This window comes from Phycodurus eques, chromosome 10 (assembly GCF_024500275.1).
Source record: "Phycodurus eques isolate BA_2022a chromosome 10, UOR_Pequ_1.1, whole genome shotgun sequence".
NCBI classification, from domain to species: Eukaryota; Metazoa; Chordata; class Actinopteri; order Syngnathiformes; family Syngnathidae; genus Phycodurus; species Phycodurus eques.
In genome coordinates this window covers 2,408,456-2,428,737 of record NC_084534.1, presented here as the reverse complement: position 1 = coordinate 2,428,737, position 20,282 = coordinate 2,408,456, and the positions used below count along the sequence as shown (strand labels likewise).

General features: G+C 43.4%; 1 protein-coding gene across 1 annotated transcript; it reads right to left on the bottom strand.

The window, feature by feature from the left end:
• Positions 1 to 1,201: 1,201 nt before the first annotated feature.
• ldlrad2 (low density lipoprotein receptor class A domain containing 2) lies at positions 1,202 to 19,313 on the bottom strand. Its single transcript, XM_061688608.1, has 5 exons — positions 19,130 to 19,313; positions 12,759 to 13,244; positions 5,046 to 5,195; positions 4,294 to 4,434; positions 1,202 to 1,749 (listed from the first exon to the last, which is right to left on the bottom strand). Exons 1-5 carry the CDS (start codon positions 19,200 to 19,202, stop codon positions 1,451 to 1,453), a joined length of 1,149 nt encoding a protein of 382 aa, XP_061544592.1. The 5' UTR covers positions 19,203 to 19,313; the 3' UTR covers positions 1,202 to 1,450.
• Between the last annotated feature and the right edge of the window lie 969 nt (positions 19,314 to 20,282).

The following is a 20,282-nucleotide window of genomic DNA, read 5'->3' as shown; positions in this document are numbered from 1 at the left end:
ACTCTGTGACTGTTTCTTGAATGGCCCATCCAGAGCCCTGACTTAAACCCAATTGAGCATATCTCTGGAGAGACCTAAAAATGGCTGTCCACCAATGCTCACCATCCAACCTGACAGAACTGGGGTGGATCTGCAAGGAGGAATGGCAGAGGATCCCCAAATCTAGATGTAAAAAACCTGTTGCATCATTCCCCAAAAGACTCATGGCTGTATTGGCTCAAAAGGGTGCATTCTACTAAATACTGAGCAAAGGGTCTGAATACTTATGGCTGTGTGATATTTCAGTTTTTCTTTTTGAATAAATCTGCAAATATGTCAACAATTCAGTTTTTTTCTGTCAATATGGGGTGCTATGTGTACATTAATGAGGAAAAAAATGAACTTAAATTATTTTAGCAAATGGCTGCAATATTACAAAGAGAGAAAATTTTAAGGGGGTCTGAATACTTTCTGTACCCACTGTATACTGTTGCCACCAATATCAACACATCGCCATCCCAAAATCATGTTCAATCGCTAATACATCCATCCATCCATCCATCCATTTTCTGAACCTCTTATCCTCCCAAGGGTCGCGGGAGTGCTGGAGCCTATCCCAGCTATCATCGGGCAGGAGGCGGGGTACACCCTGAACTGGTTTCCAGCCAGTCGGAGGGCACATACAAACAAACAACCATTCTCACTCACAGTCACACCTACGGGCAAATTAGAGCCTTCAATTAACCTACCATGCACGTTTTTGGGATGTGGGAGGAAACCGAAATACCCACGCAGGCACGGGCAGAACATGCAAACTCCACATAGGTGGGGCCGGGAATCGAACCCCGGTCCTCAGAACTGTGAGGCTGACGCTCTAATCAGTCATCCACCGTGCCGCCCAATCGCTAATTCAATATGCGAAAAAATTGTGAACTATGCCGTCATTGTTTAAAATTGTATTATATGGCACCAGTCGCTGCCATTAGCTGCTTGCGCTACTGTTGTTCTGACATGACTTTGTCATATCGCGCATATATGGCGGCCCCCTGAGATTGACCAATATTCTGTTTATTTCTTATTCAGTCGACAAAGTATTAATCAGAGTACCGTGTTTTGACTAGTGCTACAACTCACAACTATTCTTGAAGAAAAAAAAACGGGGGTAGGGTTTGCAAACTGCAATCATATGTCATGAGAACCCCTATGACAAGTGAAACATGCTGTGAGGATTCAGAAGTTTAATACAATCAAACATAATTCTACACCCTGCTTCTCATAAACACATCAATGTAAAGCACATAAACAGTTTTTCCTCTCGTCAAATGCTTTCACTATTTTATAGAACCATTTCCCCAAAAAGGTAGCTGTGCTCAATACAGTCAGTGTCCATGTTCAGTAATCACTGATGACTGATCACACTAGACCCAATTGTCTTTTTTGCCAAATGGGATCAAGAACACAGTCATTTTGTCTAAAGTGCAGCAGTGGACAGAGTTTCATCTGCATTGGTGACTACCACACCTGTTGGTGTCCCATTCGCCTGTGACTGTGGGGTGACTTTTGCCGGGCGGTGCTCCTTGCTGTGAGTGCAGCTGCGAGCGCAGAGTTGGCACGTTGCGCAGGCCGAGTTGCAGCACGGCAAAAAGCGGACAATACTTATGCGCCATAGGAACCAGCCTGGGGACCAGCAGCACCAGCAGAGCACTGCAAATCCCACCACCACCCCCAGGATAATGAAGAGAACAAACAAGGAGACAGAGCCTGGAGTGTCTGGAAAAGAGTTAACAAAATCATTTTCATGATTAATACTCTTGGAGGTGGAACAAAATATCTATGCAGAGTGCAACTGCTAAAATCTACATATCCATCCATCCAATTTGTATCCTGCTAATACTATCCAGGGATGTGAGGAACTGGAGTCTTTAGTAGCTGATTTTGGGTGAAAGGAAGAATACACCCTGGAATGGTCGCTAGTCAATCACAGGGCACAAGTAGAGACACAACCATTCACAATAGCATTTACACCAGGGATGGGGTGGCAATTAGGAATTTCGGGACAACTCCAGAATGGCCGGTCCATTCCAGGCCGACCTGGCCGAGCGTCTTCTTTTTTTTTTTTTGTGCATCGATTATAGCCTACAAGTTGCAGCATGTGTTTATGATTCATGATTTCGTTGGACCCTTGCGTTTGTGCTGTGCGCGGTGTGACCAACAATTGTTGTTAAGTAGCGAACAAGCCCTAAAGCAGGTCGTCTCCACCCCCCTATCCCCACACCAGACGTGAACCAAAATGTGCAAAGCTGACAGATCTTCTCATTGGGGGAAGGATCTAGCAGCCCCACTACTGGTGGGCACAGTAGGAAAATGGCAAAATATTAGACCTAGCAGACATGCATTTGTTATACAAATGATTTGGTATACAAAATTGTTAAATACTTTAGTCCTTATGTATTGCAAGCATCATTGATTCTTGTTGTTGCTCACCATCTGAAAATGATCAAGTCTCTGTGACCTGACTTTGTAATTTACACTTTCAGCAATTAAGGGATACTTACGTATTATTTGATATGTGAACAAATGAGTGAGATTACTCTGATATAAGAAAGCGTAAACCCTCCAACAGGGTGTGCGTGTGTTCATGTGTGTGTGTGAATTATGGCATTTTCTTACATGGATTGCCTTTGTGTTAAGAACATAAGTCTTGTTCTGATCATTGTTGTTATTATTATTACTTTTAGCAGCAGCAGCATCAGGGATGAAGGTTACTAGCAGAGGAGTTATTGAGGAGCTGGGTGACCCCATGGTGGCAGTGAGGAGGTGGTGGTGGTCTTTGAGAACGAGGAGGAGGAAGATGTGGTGGTCTTATTGGGGGAGGAGGAAGAGAATGGAATAGGAACCAGCAATAACCAGACTGGTAGAGATGCCGTGTGTAAGGCTGCTGTACTGGGTAGGCAATTGTATTATGCATACAGTGTATACAGCAAAAATGATGAGATCTAAAAAACACTAAACTTAGTAGTCATGTCTATATTGTTATATGACAACAGACATTACGTCACACCAGTTCAGCTTTCAGTGGAGCCTCAAGACTGGGCTTTTCAACCATTGATTGCATGCTACTCAACTGCTTCAATTCTTGGTTTAGTTGCCAGCAAAAAAGAAGAGATGTTTTGTTGTTGAGGACCATCCTAGAATACACTCTCTCTTTCTGTCATAAGACAGATCAGCTACAGTATAAGCCTGCATTTTGCTTCGAGAATAAATTATGATTTAATCGTTTATGAATCTGAACAGGTCACTGGCCAGCTGCATTAGTTTTAGGTCCAATCATAAAACTCCATTCCAGCTCAATGTTAACTGGTTAACAAACAAGGCAGGAGCTGTGTGAGCACACAATACTGAATGATAGCAGGATTCAAGACACAGATTACTCATTTTAAATAAAAACTAGAAACACATGGTCTAGACGACAACAATGTGGCCAAAATCATCTTCTAATAATGAGGTTGGCAACAGTCTTCAATTAATTGATAGTGTGATTTGCTTTTTTCTTACACAAACTGTACAACTAGTCACTTCATTAGGTACATTACTCTCTCATGAGAGCCAATGTAAGAGCTGTATAAAACAATCTAACTTTAAAATGACAATAATACCAATCCCTCGTTTACCGCAGGGGTTAGGTTCCAGGCCACCCCTGCGATAGACAAAGCCCGCAAAGTAGCAACCAAGTATTTATGGTATTATATATACTGTATTTTAAAGTTTCAAGCATATCACTTCCTCACCATCAGACAAATACAGTATATGCATGTGAGGTGCAGGTATTATATTTGTCCACTTGAAGTCGCCATGCACACATTCTGTGTTCGTCTATGCGATAAAAAGACAGCGTGATAAAAAAGGAAGACAGAGATGCAATTTTTGAGATGTTAAGTACTTACTACCATACAAAATTTGATTGTGATCTACATGAAACAATAAGCAAAATTATGCGCACATAAACTGGGGGTGGAGGTGGCTGCAGGAGACTAGTGGACACAGCAGACTATTAATCCATCGTTTCTCCCACTAATAAGATACATTAATTGACAGAATGGATGGTAAAGTTGGTGCATTGAAGACTCTAAATTGTCCATTAGTATGAATGTGACTACGAATGGTTGTTTGTGCGATTGGCTGGCAACCAGTTCAGGGTGTACTTCCTGCCTCCTGCCCGCAGTCAGCTGGTACAAGCTCCAGCATACTCACGACCCTAATGAGGATAAGCGGTGTAGAAAATGGATGGATGGATGGTAAAGTTATTCAACTTACCCGACACCGACTCATAACTAGGAGTGCTCTCTGCAATTCCACAATTGAAGTGTGTGGGAATTGGCACTGTGGGTGGATTTACAAAAGATGGAGGTGGGGTTGCGATTGGCGGTGGTGGCTCGGGAGGTAGCAGTTGACCTGCTGATGAAGGACAGACTTTGGTCAGCAACTTAATCACAGAGGCAATGTTTTGTAGGTAAGAGTCATCCAGTGAAACCCCGTTTATTGCGGTCCATAAAAACACATAAAAAAAAATAATGTTTTACCCCTTCCACAGGCTTGAAACTTTTAAACTTATTAAAACACAATGTTATTAAAACACAGTTTTTAAAAACATCACAAACATATTTGAACAGACGAAAGATGAACTAAGATATAGCGGGGAAACAGCCCTTAAATTGTTTGTAGTGCTCCAAAATACTTGAATATACTTTCTGACACATCTCAATACTTGAGATGTGTCAGAAATACTGTTGTCACAAACTACTTTCCTCTTCAAAATATTCACCCTGGAGTGTATAACTGTGACTTCAGCTCTGTAGTCATTAAATGTGGGAGGAAACAGCAGTACCCGGAGAAAACCCACGCAGGCACGGGGAGAACATGCAAACTCCACACAGGCGGGGCCGGTCCTCAGAACTGTGAGGCAGATGTGGTAACCAGTCGTCCACCGTGCCGCTTTTTAATATATATATATATATATATATATAGTGGTTTTAAGGGAGCTACCAGGACCAAATTACCTCACTGACCTTTACACCCTGTTGTTAGATTTTCTTCCAGGTCACTTCCATCCCCGCAGTTGTCAATTCCCTTATCATCACACACCAGACTGAGTGGGATACACTTCCCATTTCTGCAAGTGAAGTAAGGCTCACTGCTGCAAAATGATTGGTTGAATCCTGAGGAGAAAAAGTGTGATGGCTGTATCAAAGCGGGCCTGGGCTAATAAAAAAATATCTCAGACCCAAAACTACTTGGGTGGTATATATTTTGTCTTTGGGGCTGGCTTGAACCAAACCACAGGCCAAGCACAGTGTAAGGGGGGGGGGGGGGGGGGGGGGGGGGAGACGGACCTCCCAGGACTGCCAGTTTACCGATCCAAATCATACAATACAATGCCAAACTGCAACACTGTGACTTCACTCAGATTCACCCCTACAGTATCTGGCTTACCACCACCATATAGTACCATTTGCATTGTATCATTGCTATGACATGCTGTGATTGAGAACATTGCTGTCCTCTCAGTCATCCAGGTCAGAGTAATCTGCAAAGTTGAACAAGGCAACTAGACTTCTTATTGGTTGTTGAGTAAATTACAGCGTTATGGAAATTTAGGGACAGCTTTCATATATTCACTGTGCATCTGGAAGGTATTCACAGCATTTCACTGTTTCCTCATTTTGTTATGTTACAGTCGTATTAAAAAAATTATTCAATTATGTTTTTCCTTAAAAATGCTCCACACAACAGCCCATAATGACAACTTGAAAAAGTTTTGGTTTTTTTTGGGGGTGGGGGGGCAGGGGGAGAGTTTGGCAAATGCATTAAAACAAAAAAGAGTCATATGTATGTAAGTGTTCACAGCCTTTGCCGTTCAGCTAAAAATTTAGCTGAGGTGCATAATGTATCCTTGAGATGTGTCAATCCATCTATCTACTTTCCCTTATCCAAGGTCGGGTCACAGGGGCAGCAGCTTAAACAGAGAGGCCCAGACTTCACTCTCCCCAGCCTGACTGAGTTCCACGGTCTCAGATGTGGAGGTGGTGATTCTCATCCCAATCACCCTCTGCTGCGAACTGCTCCAGTGAGAGTTAAAGATGGTGGCTTGATGAAGCCAACAGAACCACATCATCTTTAAAAAGCAGAGAAGCACCTGTCACCAAACTGCACTCCCTCAATGCCTCGGCTGTGGCTACAAATTCTGTCCATTGAGGTAATGAACAGAATTGGTGACAAAGGGCAGCCTTGGCGGAGTCCAACCCTCTCTGGAAATGAATACGATTTAGGCAACGTGGACCCAGCTCTGACAGCGGTCATACGGGTACCCAACAGCCCGTATCAGGGGATCCCGTACCCAATACTCATGGAGCACCCTCCACATGACCCCCCCGGGGGACACGGAACGCACCGTGTCCAAGACCACAAAACACATGTAGACTGGTTGGATGAACTCCTATACACCCTTGAGGATCTTGTTGAGGGTGTAGCGCTGATCCACTGTTTTACGCCCAGCACGAAACCCACACTGCTCCTCCAGAATCTGAGATTCAACTTCCGATCAGATCCTCCTCTCCAGAACCCCTGAATAGACCTTACCAGGGAGGATGAGGAGTGTGATCCCCCTATAGTTGGAACACGACCTCCAGTTCTCCTTCTTAAAATGGGGAGCACCACCCCGGTCTGCCAATCCAGAGGCACTGTCCCTGATGTCCATGTGATTGCAGAGGCATGTCAGCCTGGACAACATCTGGAGCCTTGAGGAACTCCGGGCTGATCTCATCCACCCACGGGGCCCTTCCACCAAGGAGTTTTTCAACCACCTTGGTGTCCTCAACCGCTTTGATAGGAGAGCCTGTCTCAGAGTCCCCAGACTCTGCGTCCTCATGGGAAGGTGTATCGGTGGAATTGAGGAGGTCTTCGAAGTATTTGGACCACCGATTCACAACATCCCGAGTTGAGGTGTGTTTGGTTCATTGGCACAAACAATAGTCAGGCTATCCTCTTGTCCACCAGGGTAAACTCCAACATAAATGCACTGAGCCGGGGGGCAATAAGTATGCCCACACCTGCTCGGCACCTCTCACCGTGGGCAACTCCAGAGTGAAAGCAATTCCAACCACTCTCAAAATGACAGGAACCAGAGCCCAAACTGTGTGTGGAGGTGAGCACGACTATATCAAGTTGGAACTTCTCAACCTCGCACACCAACTCATGCTCCATCCCTGCCAGAGAGAGGTGACAATTCACGTCCCGAGGGTCAGCTTCAGTAGCTGTGGATCGGACCGCGAAGGTCCCTGCCATCGGCCACCACCCAGCTCACAATGCACCCAACCCCTTTGGCCCCTCCTACAGGGAACTCCTTGAGATGTTGCTCATAAATTCAAATGAATTTAACAGAAGGGGACTTATTCATTTGATTGGACATGAATTGGAATGGAACACACCTGTCTGTATATGGTCCCGCTGTTGTCACCGTTGTATGGCATTCGTCATTGGTCCACTTTCCCAGTATTTTTCCACCCACCTTTCCACCCTGCCAGTCAGCTACAACCACTTATAAAAAGCTGTCTGGATCACTGAATCAGCCAGATTGTTTGCTATATGCCCATACAAGGCTCCCCAGCACTTTTCCATGGATTGATCTTCCGTTGCCGAACCTGTCTTCTTCTTTTCCTTTCGACTTGTCCCGTTAGGGGTCGCCACAGCGCGTCATCCTTTTCCATGTTAGCCTATCTCCTGCATCCTTCTCTCTAACGCCACCTGCCCTCAAATCTTTGCTCACTACATCATCTATCAACCTTCCCTTTGGTCTTCTTCTAGCTCTCTTGCCTGGCATCCTCATCACCCTTCTACCAATATACTCACTCTCTCTCCTCTGGACGTGTCCAAACCATCAAAGTCTGCGCTCTCTAACTTTGTCTCCAAAACGTTTACCTTGGCTGTCCCTCTGATGAGCTAATTTCTAATTTTATCCAACCTGGTCACTCATCATTGCGCTGGACTGATTACCCCAAGTATTGAAAGTCCTCCACCTTTGCTGTCTCTTCTCCCTGTAGCCTCACTATTACCCCTCCACCCCTTTTATTCATGCACATATATTCTGTTTTACTTCGGCTAATCTTCATTCCTCTCCTTTCCAGTGCATGCCTCCACCTTTCCAGCTGTTCCTCCACCTGCTCCCTGCCTTTCTAACTTCCCCCTTACTAATCATTGCGACTTCCTGGTCCACCACAATTGCCTCTTCGACTCTCCCTTCTCTCTCATTTTCCTCATTCATCAACTCCTCGAAGTATTCCTTCTATCTATCAAGCACACTACTGGCACCAGTCAACATATTTCCATCTCTATCCTTAATCACCCTAATCAGCTGCACATCCTTCCCATCTCCAACCCTCTGTCTGGCCAGCCTGTATAGATCTTTTTCACCTTCTTTATTGTCCAACCTGGCATATATGTCATCATGTCATCTCGTTTGGCCTTTGTCACCTCTACCTTCGCCTCCATGTATTCCTTTCTCCTCTCCTCAGTCCTTTCAGTGTCCCACCTCTTACCTATCCTATTTCCTTGTATGATTTCCTGTACTTTGAGGTTCCACCACCAAGTCTCCTTCTCCCCTTTCCTAGTAGAAGATACACCAAGTACTCTCCTACCTGTCTCTGTGATCATCTTGGCTGCAGTGGTCCAGTGTTCTGGAAGCTCCTCCTGTCCACCGAGAGGCTGTCTCAACTCTTCCCAAAAAGCTGCACAACACTCGTTTTTCAGCTTCCACCACATGGTTCGCTGATCTGTCTTTGTCTTCTTAATCTTCGCTCCCCACCACCAGAGTCATCTTACACACCATCATCCTATGCGCTCTCGCCACACTCTCCCTACACTACCTTATAGTCAGTAACCTCCTTCAGATTACATTGTCTGCACAAGATCGAATCCACCTGCATGCTTCTACCTCCACTCTTGTAGATCACCCGTATGTTCCTGCTTCTTCTGGAAGAAAGTGTTCACTAAAGCCATTTCCATTCTTTTTGCAAAGTCTACCACTATCTGTCCCTCAAGGTTCCTTTCCTGCATGCCGAACCTACCCATCACTTCTTCATCACTCCTGTTTCCTTCACCAACATGTCCATTAAAATCTGCACCAATCACTACTCTCTCTCTCTGTCTGGAATGCTCAGAACACGTGTTTTGCCTGTATTATGCATGTTTGCCTGTCCCCATGGCTGGTTGGTCTTTTGCTACAATGACAACAAAGTATGACTTTCCCTGTCCTCCTATCTGTGGATTACGGAGCATTACATGACTCAGCACCAAACCTCTTCCCAATCTTCAAAGACTTGTTATCTGGATTTTTAAGTTAATGTCTCTTTATTTGGACTTTTAAGTGAACTGTATTGCTACTCACCCGTGTGTTGCTAGACTCTTACAGTCGTTATTAAACGGCAACTCCAACTATTCCTGTGGTCCGGTGTGATGCATTTGGCTTCTACACACACTCGTGTCAGTTGTCAGAGCACAAACCAAGCATGAAGTCAAATTAATTGTAGAAAATTCTTTGAAGGTCCAAATGAGCTCACTGGCCTCCACCATCTGTAAACGGAAGAAGTTTGCAACCACTAGAAACCAGCTGTCTGGTCATCTTAACTAAGTAATTGGAGTAGAAGGGCCACAATCAGGCAGGTGACCATGAACCTAAAGGCAACTCTTAGAGCTCCAGCGTTTCACTGTGGAGAGATGAGAAACTTTCAGAAGGGACACCATGTGTGAACCAATCCACCAATCAGGCCTGTAGAGTGGAGTGGTCAGACAGAAGCCACTCTTTTAAAAGGCACATGGCAGCCCACCTAGAGTTTGCCCAAAGGCATCTAAAGGGGCCTCAAACAACAAGAACCGAGATTCTCTGGTCTGATGCAACAAACGTAAAACTCTTTGGTGTGTAATTGTGAATCTTTGCCATGATGTTTGGAGTAAACAAGTCACCGCTCATCACCTAGACAATACCATAATTTAAGTAAAGCATGGTGTTGGCAGCATCATGCTGTGGGGATATTTTTCAGCAGCAGGAACTGGGAGGCTAGTAAGGATTGATGGAAAGATGAATGCAGCAATGTACAGGGAAATTCTGAATTCCATTTTGGATGTACCTTGGCTGTAATTTAACATATCGTGGTTAAGTGAAGCTGTGTGAATACTTTTCAAGGTGCTGGTCAAATGGGAGTTGTTGTTTGTTATTCCCAGGTGTGACTGGTGAATGACTGTTTTGCATGACAACCGGTTGTACACCTGCCTATGAGCAAACAGTGTGCTGTGTCATGGTGCAAACCTCCTCTATTTAAGGAAGACATTTCTAGTTTGTCAGTCCTCTCTATCCAACATTTTTACATTGCTTTGCTCAAAGGAACGTTCCCTTTGAGATGAAAATTAACTATACAGACTCTCCACCCTCCTAATTTGTGCCATGTATTTGTGTCGTGGTTGCTTAGTGTGACCAAGATTTTGACCTGAAGAAGCCTTTTGGATTAAAGTTTAAATGTCTTCAACAACCAAGAAGAAGCCCAGTCCCGTTGATTCTTCTTTTGCAGATTAACTACTGCTACAGTCCTCAATTTCTTCTTGTCATTTCGGCAATTACAATGTTTAATTTACGACCATCCGTGGAAGATGGAGGATGTGTAAATAATGAGATGACTCCCCATAAAACCATAGGGAACGAGACAGTCCTTTGGCTTTGAAAAGATCAAGTTTTGTCAATTTTGCTTACCAGCCTGAAGCATATTTAAGAAACATTTGGGAATAGTGTTGTGTGATATTTTATGAGCTGAAATGAATCTCCAATTATTATAAGATCTATGCTTTTATATGTTTGCAAATTGATGGATAGATTTGTATCATTGGCATGGTAAAAGAGTGGTAATCACTGCTGCCTAACAGCAGTTAGATCTCAGATTTGAAAACAAAAAACATTTTAGGTTAATTTCTCAGCTGGGTGATCAAGGGTCAACTTAATCTGGATTCGGTCCTGGGCTGCGATGAGTGGCCATGACTCATCAGGGATGGGTTAAACACAGAGGACAAATTCATTGTAAAATGTAAAAAGATGAAGTACAGTGCCATGAAAAAGGATTTGCATCCTTTTCAAATTATTATTATTATTATTATTATTATTATTTTGCAGTTTCCCCACTTTAAGATCATCAAACACATGTAAACATCACAAAGATAACCAAAGTAAACAAAAAGCAGTTTTTAAATGCTGATTTTATTTATTAAAGGAAAAAAAACCTATTCAAAGCTACCTGACCCTGTGCGATAAATTAATTGCCCTCCTTGTTAAATCATTAATTAAATGGCTAATCACATTTTTGGGAAAGGTGAGTTCATTTTCACTGACCACACCCAAGCCTGATTATCTCCACACCTGTTCAATCAAGAAATCACTTAAATAGAAAATGTCTGACAAAATTAACTCAAAAGATAACAAAAAGCTGCAACAAAATGGCATGATTTAAATAAATTCAAGAACAGTCGAGACGTAAAGTAATTGACATCTAACCGTATTGAAAGGGTTACAAAAGCCATTTCAAAAGCTTTAGGATTCCAGTGAACTATAGGGAGAGCCATTATCCTCACTTGGGGAAAACATTGAACAGTGGTGAATCTTCCCAGCAGTGGCCGGTCTACAAAGATTACCCCAAGAGAAAAGGAATGACTCATCCAGGAGGCCACAAAGGAAATAAGGACAACTTATATAAAACTGTAGGCCTCCCTTGCCTCAGTTAAGGTCAGTGCTCATTGGGTCATGGCAAAAAAGGCATCCATGGCAAAGTTACAATGCGAAAACCACAGCTGACCAAAAAGAACATAAAGGCTTGTCTTACTTTTGCAAAACAAAAAAAAAAAACATCTGAATGATTCCCAAGATTTCTGGGAGAATATTTTATGGACTGACGAGATGAAAGTTTAACTTTTTGGAACGTGTGTGTCATTATATTTGGTCTCAATTCAACAGCATTTCCGAAAAAGAACATCATACCAACAGTAAAACATTGTGGTGGTAGTGTGAAGGTCAGGGTCTGCTTCAATAGTTCTTCAGGACCTGGACAACGCGCTGTGACTGATGGAACCATGATTTACCAGAATATACTGAAGGAGAATATTCGGCCATCAGTTCATGACCAAGTTCAACTGCACTTGGGTTCTGCAGCAGGACAACGATCCAAAACACACCAGCAATTCAACTTCTGAATGGCTTAAAAATCAAAAACAAAAGGATGGCTTTTGAGTGGCTAGTCAAAGTCTGGACTTGAATCCGATTGAAAAGCCGTGGGGACCTTAAAAATGCCATTCATGAAAACCCTCCAGTGTTGCTGAATTAAAACAATTCTGCAAAGAAGAGTAGGCCAAAGTCTCTCCACAGAGATATGAAAGACTCATTGCCAGGTATAGAAAACGCTTGATTTCAGTTGTTGCTGCTGAGGGTGGTCCAACCAGTTATTAGGTTTCGGGGCTATACCTTTTCACACAGGGCCAGGTAGCTTTGAATAGTTTTTCTCCTTTAAAAAAATAAAATCACCATTTAAAAACAGCACATTATGTTTTCTTGTGCAAAAAAATAATTTGAAAAGGGGGCAAATACTTTTTACGGTACTGCATCTTCACCTGTATGTATGTGTGTGTGTGTGTGTGTGTGTGTGTGTGTGTGTGTGCGTGCGTGCGTGTGTGTGTGCCTGCGTGTGTGTGTTTACCAAGTCTGAATGATGTGAAGTCCCCCACAAAGTCCACTCTGGGCTGAGTCCCCCGGGTGACAAGTCGCAGGGTCAGGTAGTTTCCTGTCGACAGCACTGGCCGAGGTGGACTCTTTCCACAAAGCGGAGGCCCAAGAGGTGGAGCGTTTCTGTCCCATCCATCATAAAACTGAACAAAAGAGCCTGCATGACAGGGATCCCCTGAGCTTTCCCCTGAGGTTGGCTCCAGTTTGGGGTTTAGAGGAGCAGAGCCACGTGGGGACTCAGGTAACAGAGGGGCTGGGCTCAGAGGGGCTACTCGCAACAAACTGTAGACAAGGAAAAAGCGAAAGTGGAACTGGACCTTGTCCTTTGGGGAGCTGGCCTGCATGGTGAGGTGGCAGTCGGTCCCCATTGTTACAAAGTAATACTTTTTAGATTCCTGGTGGGAGTTAATGATCATGCCATCCCCCCGAATGGTCTGACCGCAGAAGTCCACCACATTCACTGATAAGACAAGCACACCACAAATAAAATTAATTAATAGCAATTACAATGACAGCTGAAAGCGGCATTGAACGGTCTGCTTGAACGAGGAGTTTTCGGGGCTGCTGGCATGAGGACTGGGTGCAAGGATACAGTATAGTAAGCAATAAACTCTTGACCTAGAAAGAAAAAAAAAGAGCATGGACTGGAAACGTGAGCGTTTACTGCGTGCGGACGGGAGAGAGAGAGAGGGAGGACAAAGTTGAGATTTTGTCTGCGGATAGTAATTTCTCCAAAATGATTAGGCACTAATATTGTACAGTCTGGCAAATGCTTGCAGTGTCTACTCACGACCGTACATGAGCTGGCCTCTGGGAGTGGTCTCTCTCTGGGCGCGTCTCAGGAAGCACAGAGACAGATTTGGTTGAAGAAGAAAAATAGAAAAATACAACTAAACAAAAGAGGCGGAAGAATAAAAATTGTGCTTTGTCACAATATATGACCGTCTCTCTCCCCGCCTGCTTTCCGGGATCCGCTCACAAGCTCTTCACCGCTTATCCTCGCTAGGGTCGCGGCCGTGCTGGAGCCTATCCCAGCTATCTTCGGGCATGAGGCGGGGTACACCCTGAACTGGTCGCCGATCGCAGGGCACACATAAACAACCATTCATACTCACATTCACACCTGCGGGCAATTTAGAGTCTTTAATCAACATACCATGCATGTTTTTCGGATGTGGGAGGAAACCGGAGTACCCGGAGATAACCCACACAGGCATGGGGAGAACATGCAAAATCCACACAGGCGGGACTGGGTTTTGAACCCCGGTCCTCGGAACTGTGAGGCAGATGTGCTAACCAGTCATCCACTGTACTGCCCCCCGGTGATGACATGTAATAACTAAATAAGAGAACAAGATAAGAGAGGACAGAAAAGGGCAGGACAGGATGTGGGGAAAATGAGCAAAGCAGTGCTATTGACGAGTGGTGCGGTGGGATTCTTTTTTAGTGTCTAAAAACCTGTAACAACCTGTGAGTTGATATGTTAGCATAACCTGTGTTTTTGTTAAATAAAGCTTATAGTGTGTCTATCGAACCTATCAGTGAATGAACACCATATCGCATGCATGTTAGTCAACTGATGGACGGAGTTGCTGAGCCGTCACATCGATGTGCCGGCCCCCCTCCACAAGGTGGGGGCCGAGTCAGCGAGCCCGTCCAGCAGGGGACCCAACCAGTGAGACGCCATCGACGGCCCCAGGACCCAGGGAGGTCCCGAGCCCAACCAAAGCTGCCCCAACCAGTCCCAAAGGGAAGGGCACGGGCACCAGACCACCGCCCCCTCCTTCCCAATCGCTTTCTTCTATTTAAAAAAAAAAAAAAAAAAAAAAAGCAGTCTCTGTTAAATACTTCTGCACATCTGGACTGGTCTTTTTTTCAAATCACCAGCTACAAATTAGTATAAGGTGAGATACATTGATGATGCAACAGTAACAATGGTTGGTATGAAGAAGCTTTGCGGAAACACCCCTTTCATTACCCGACACACGCTTCAAAAGATCTTGTAACATCACTATTTAGCAGACCCACCCACAGCGCCAGAAAGCTGGGAGGAGGTCTCACTTTTCACAATTTAAAAGCCCTTGTTTTATATATTTGGCAATGTTTTTATTCCTTCAAATTTGGCAGGCTTGTTAACAAGACTGTTCCCTGTGGTGTCTCAAATTTATAAGACACTTTATTTTCACTTTATAGGGACTTCAAATAGATGCCTTCACTCTCATGAAGCCATGTTACAACCATATGTTAAAACTAGCTCCCACTGCAATATCAAAAATCCTATGGCACTTTGTTTGAAACGTTAGTTTCCCTTGACAAATACTGTAAAATATATTATTCTATCAAAGAGTTTGCATTTAATTTAATGAAACCCAGTATGATAAAAATGTATTTGCCAGAAAAAGGCATCCTCTCTAATAAACGCCTTACACTAAAGCGATGCGTGGTGGTCTATGCAGTTCAGTAAATAAATGTCCTATGAGGTTATTTGATGAGCTTGTCCCATACTGTATGTACTAAACGATCAAGAAATGGAACAATAACTCCACATCAGCCAGATGACCTTTTATAAATGTCATGAATGGAACAGAGGACAGGACCCAAAAATGCACGACTCTAAAACAAATGGACAGTTTCAAAAAGAGAGGTTTAATATACGGGCAGAGGTTGGTACAGGCAACAGTATCCAAAAACGTGAGGCAAAAAGGCGAGGTCGATAATCGGAACGGGGTCTAGTCTTACTGTGAGTCTGTGACGTGGAAAGAAGGAATGCTGGAACGCGACGACAAGGTACAACGAACTGGCGACTAGAAGGAATGAGACACGAGGTTAAATGCAAGGGGTAATTAGGGTGAACGAGGCACAGGTGGTGAAGATGCTCACAGGAGCAGGTGTGTACGAGACAGGGGGAAGACAACAACCGGAACACACACCCATGACAATAAAAGCCTGGCCATCTGGTGCTTGAGGTGAATCAAAGCCCTCACATTTGAGTAAATAAACATAAAATAATTTGAAAACCAAACGCGTATGAACACGCTGTTAAATTGAATTCAAATAAAATCATTCATTCAACAAGTAGAGCTATATTTACGTGACGTAACGCAAATCCAGCTTTGCGCTTTGTGTAAATCAGCGAGGAGGTGGGCTAGACCTGGCTTGGGGTATTTTTGTGGGCTGGCGTACCACCCACCTCATTTTAAAGTCGGACGTCTGCGCTGGTGTGGGCGTCACAACAGCTTTAAAAGCCACGCAACTAGTCTCGCATGGCGACCTCTATATGCGGAAGAGGAGCTCGTGACTGGAGGATTGAACATTTACGGTATACACTTATTAAAAACAGAATGAGCCAGTGAGCAAAACCCTGGCGACTTAAATATGTCCGTGGACGTTACTAATCTTCCCTCCAACGATAGTTCGTTTCAGGCCGGTCTGCCAAATTGGCAAACACGCCAGGGAGCCTTTGCGCTCGCATGGGAATCAAAATACACCACCATTTGCGCTCGAGCGCACATTGCGCAGTCTCCGAAATAGAGCCCTAAGTTGTCGGGTTTATATGCATTTTTTTGTCAATCTCATTGAAATCATTCCTATTGAAGATCTCCGGTCACCTCTTTACGTGACGTGATCTATTTCGATCTGGTGTAAATGTGCCACACATTTAATCGGAACAGCCGTTTTATGCGCAGATCGATGTACTGGGCGGCTATGGCTCACTAGCGAGCGTGGGTTGTCCAGTCACTGGTTCAAATCCCGGCTACGACTGTCCGCATGTTGAAGTGTCCTTGGGCAAGACACTGAACCCTAATTTGCTCCCAGTGGGCCTGGCAGCGCCTTGCATGGCAGCAGTCGCCCATTTATGTGTATGTGTGTGTGTGTGCGTGTCGGAGGCTTTATAAAGCGCTATAAAAGTGCAGTCCATTTACTATAAACGTCACATGATTTGTCAAGATGGAGGTCAGTCTATTTATCACACCAGTTATTTTATTTTATTTTATTTTTACACTTTTATTAAAGCAACAGCTTGATTAAAAACAAGTTACAAATAGTTAAAAAATATCTCCGTCGCAGACCAGCTCTGGTAGGAAGCAGCCATGTTTTCATGTGCGTAAATGATGATGTCACCAGGCATTTATGTCAGAAGATGCGCAGACAGACCCATGCGCAATATCATTCCTATTGACAAAAATTTAGTTCTGATCGGTTTGACAAAAGTAATATTCCATCCCTGTGAATCCGAATGAAATTCTATTGGGATTCGGCCTGTTTATTTTTTGAGCACTGTTAACCCAGCTCGGGGTGATTGGGGGGCTGAAGCGTGACTGACGCCCATTGCTTGCCCAGACAGGATCCTGATGGGATATATGCAACAATGGACTTTATATGGAGCATTTTCATTCGGTTTAGGCTTGTAACCCAATTCTTATCGGAAAACAAAGCACGTAAAATCAGGCTAGTGTTACTTTTAGTGGTGAGAAAAATCTGGAGAGACCTATCATATGAAGATTTGATGCTTTTGTATTTCTTAATGAGCTTTATTTAACGTGAATTGGTTGTTTGAAAAATAGGCAAAATAGCAGCAAAAGAGCACACCTGAGCCATCCATCAACCTTTTAAATCAGCAGTGTTGTTTTGCCATGGGCCGGACAGGGATAGATGGGTGGGCAGATCCGGCTTTGGCAGCCCTATCTGAGCTGCCCATCACCCTCTGCCTCTGGACAATAGGCCAAATAATGACAAAATTTACAATCACCCATGGAGTTTATTAGCTCTGTTGCCATGGGAGACAGTTAGCTCCTCCTACATTGACCTCCAGGAATGTCTCAAAGCCTGGGAGCCCCTGTTGGTGGGAAACATTCATCCCCTCCACCCAGCAGAACTAAGACAGAAATGACAATTTTAGCTCTTTTTAAACAACCATTGTCATAAATGAAAGCCAGTTTCACATGTGAGGATCAGCGAGGGTGATAAGTTGTGACACTGTGGGACAGCATTGTCAATAGGGCAGCAGTATAAGAACTCTGGGCATCCACGGGTAAGCTGGGCATGACTGATTCAACAAGAATTCTTTGTTACTTCACACATGCGCGCACGGACGCAGACGCACGCGCGCATCCCGTTGCACACGTTTACACAAACGCATGCGCACATGCTGTTGCACACACACACAAACACACACACAGACTGTGATTCAGTCTGGTGGTTTGCCAAAGAATATTTGGACATAGTAAAGAGACTAAATGCCCACCAATGTGGTGGGATGTTACGACTCCAGTATTATATTGACATTGTGTGACGTTACATTTTCCTGCTCTCCTGCTGAATATTTGTTTGTTTCCAGAAGTTGAATCTCAAGTCAAAGTGGGAAAAATTATTACAAAATGAATACTTAAGTCCAATAATCAAATAGAAAAAAAATGAAGGAACAGTATTTACATTGCTATATTGGGATAATAAAATCCATTAAATGGCAGAGGAAATGGTTATCAGACAGGATTCATTTGAAAATACAAAACCTATGACTGCAAACTGCTTTATAAGCAGTTTGCTGGATATATTTTTTTTCGACGTTCCTTTCTTGTATCCTGCTTAAACATAAAAATAAATCATAAATCTTGAATAAATGTTAATGAATAACAAGAAAATTGTTTATTATTCTTTGTTAATATATAAAAACACCTGTATATAATCTATATACCGTTTATTTTTCATATTTTAACCTTTATAGTTGAGGATAAGCAATAGAAAAATGAATCCATTTTCTTAATATCATCATTGATGAATAGAGGTGCAATAACTAATCAATTTTCAAATAAACGTTTGATAATCAATGAGCTGTTTAGAAACAATCAAATGCTCAGAATTTCAGGCTCTCCACAGTAAATATTCTCCAAGTTCTGTAATCCTCCATTGAAAGCAGACTGAATATCTTTGTGTTGAATTAAAGTAAGATATTGGCAAACATCTGCTATTTCTTTGAACAACAACGATCGACATTTTTGCCTATTTTCCGACATGTTACAGACCAAACCAGAAGCTGAATCATAATCAATTTATGTTTGTGCCTTTTCTGCGCTGTCAATTTGAAATATGAAGATCCCTTTGTCCATCCCTTCCTTCTTATGAAGAAAGGGATGGAAATTACAACTCAACATTGCTGGTCTCTGAGTTAGAGAAAATAATCATTTTCAATTTGTCTTCAAGTCAAGTTAGAGATATATTAATACAAATCAAATATTATTTTAGGTCTTAGAATTGTTAGTTAAGAAATAAACTGCAATCAGCCTCTGTTCCACACTAAGATCGCTCACACGTGTCCCTAGTACTTCTCGGGCGTGGATGTCTAACCTGTGTCGATGGCTGACCCGCGTAGGCTCATCAAGCAGAGTGGGAGTAACAGCGAGACCAGAATCTCCATCATCCAAGCTGGATGCGTGAATTAGGACAGACTCACAGAGGAGATACTAGCGCCATTCTCACTCCAACGTGAAATGATCCCAAAGTTTGGACTTCAGTTTGTAGGAGGATTTTCAAAAAGGATTTTAAAAAAGGCGAGACACAGTCCTCTACATCATGCAAACTCCAAGCTTTTTATCCCACAGTTCGCCCCCCACCTACGTGTCCCCACCATATCCCCGACAACAGACAACCAATCAGCTGTCAAGGCAGCAGAGTGAAAAAAAACCCTACACCAACTAAAAACAAACAACAATGCCGCTTGTGATAAGTTTAAAAGAAATTGAATGAGCTTACAAGAACAAATATGCTTTTAGTTTTTTTGCCTCGTAAGTCATTAAAGGTTCCATGCCATCAAAATCCAAGTCATTGTCAAAAAAATTTATGCAAGCGAAGTACGTACCGCGCCAGTTACATTCAAGTGAATAGGAGCGCAGCCGAACCTCTCAATATATCCCCACTCTCGTTTTATTTTCCCCCACATCCTCTCTCTGTAGCAACCCGCTTCTTTCTTGATTGTTACTCTCTCTTTTCATGGTCTAACACAAGAGAGAAAGTACAATATACGTATGTGCAGCCCCAAAAGCCGATATAGAATCGACGTTCAGGTCGTCCAAGATCTAATCGCTCAATGTGTAGGTGTGAGTCACTGTCATTTCGGTTCACGTTCCCCATTAACGGGATGCTTGGTGAATTCTGCTTCACACGAAGAGCTGACATTGAAGGATCAAAACTACAGTATGAATGCTTGGCCTCCACTAGACGCCGAGATATCTTCAACTACCAATCAGAGCAAGGCTGTTTTCCATATTGAAATGAACGAGAACAGTGATGCAATAAGAGCAAATCTTATTTACAAATCAAATGGTAATGAGAAATCCAGTCTTCTCATTTATCCGTTGTTTTAGACCAACTAGTAGTGTTGAGTTGCCCGATACCAGAATTCACCGAGACCAAGACATGACCAAGACTTTTGAGAGTCGAGACTGAGTAAAGACCAAGGCGCGTTATTAGGAATCCCACGTGCATTCCTGGCAAGACACGC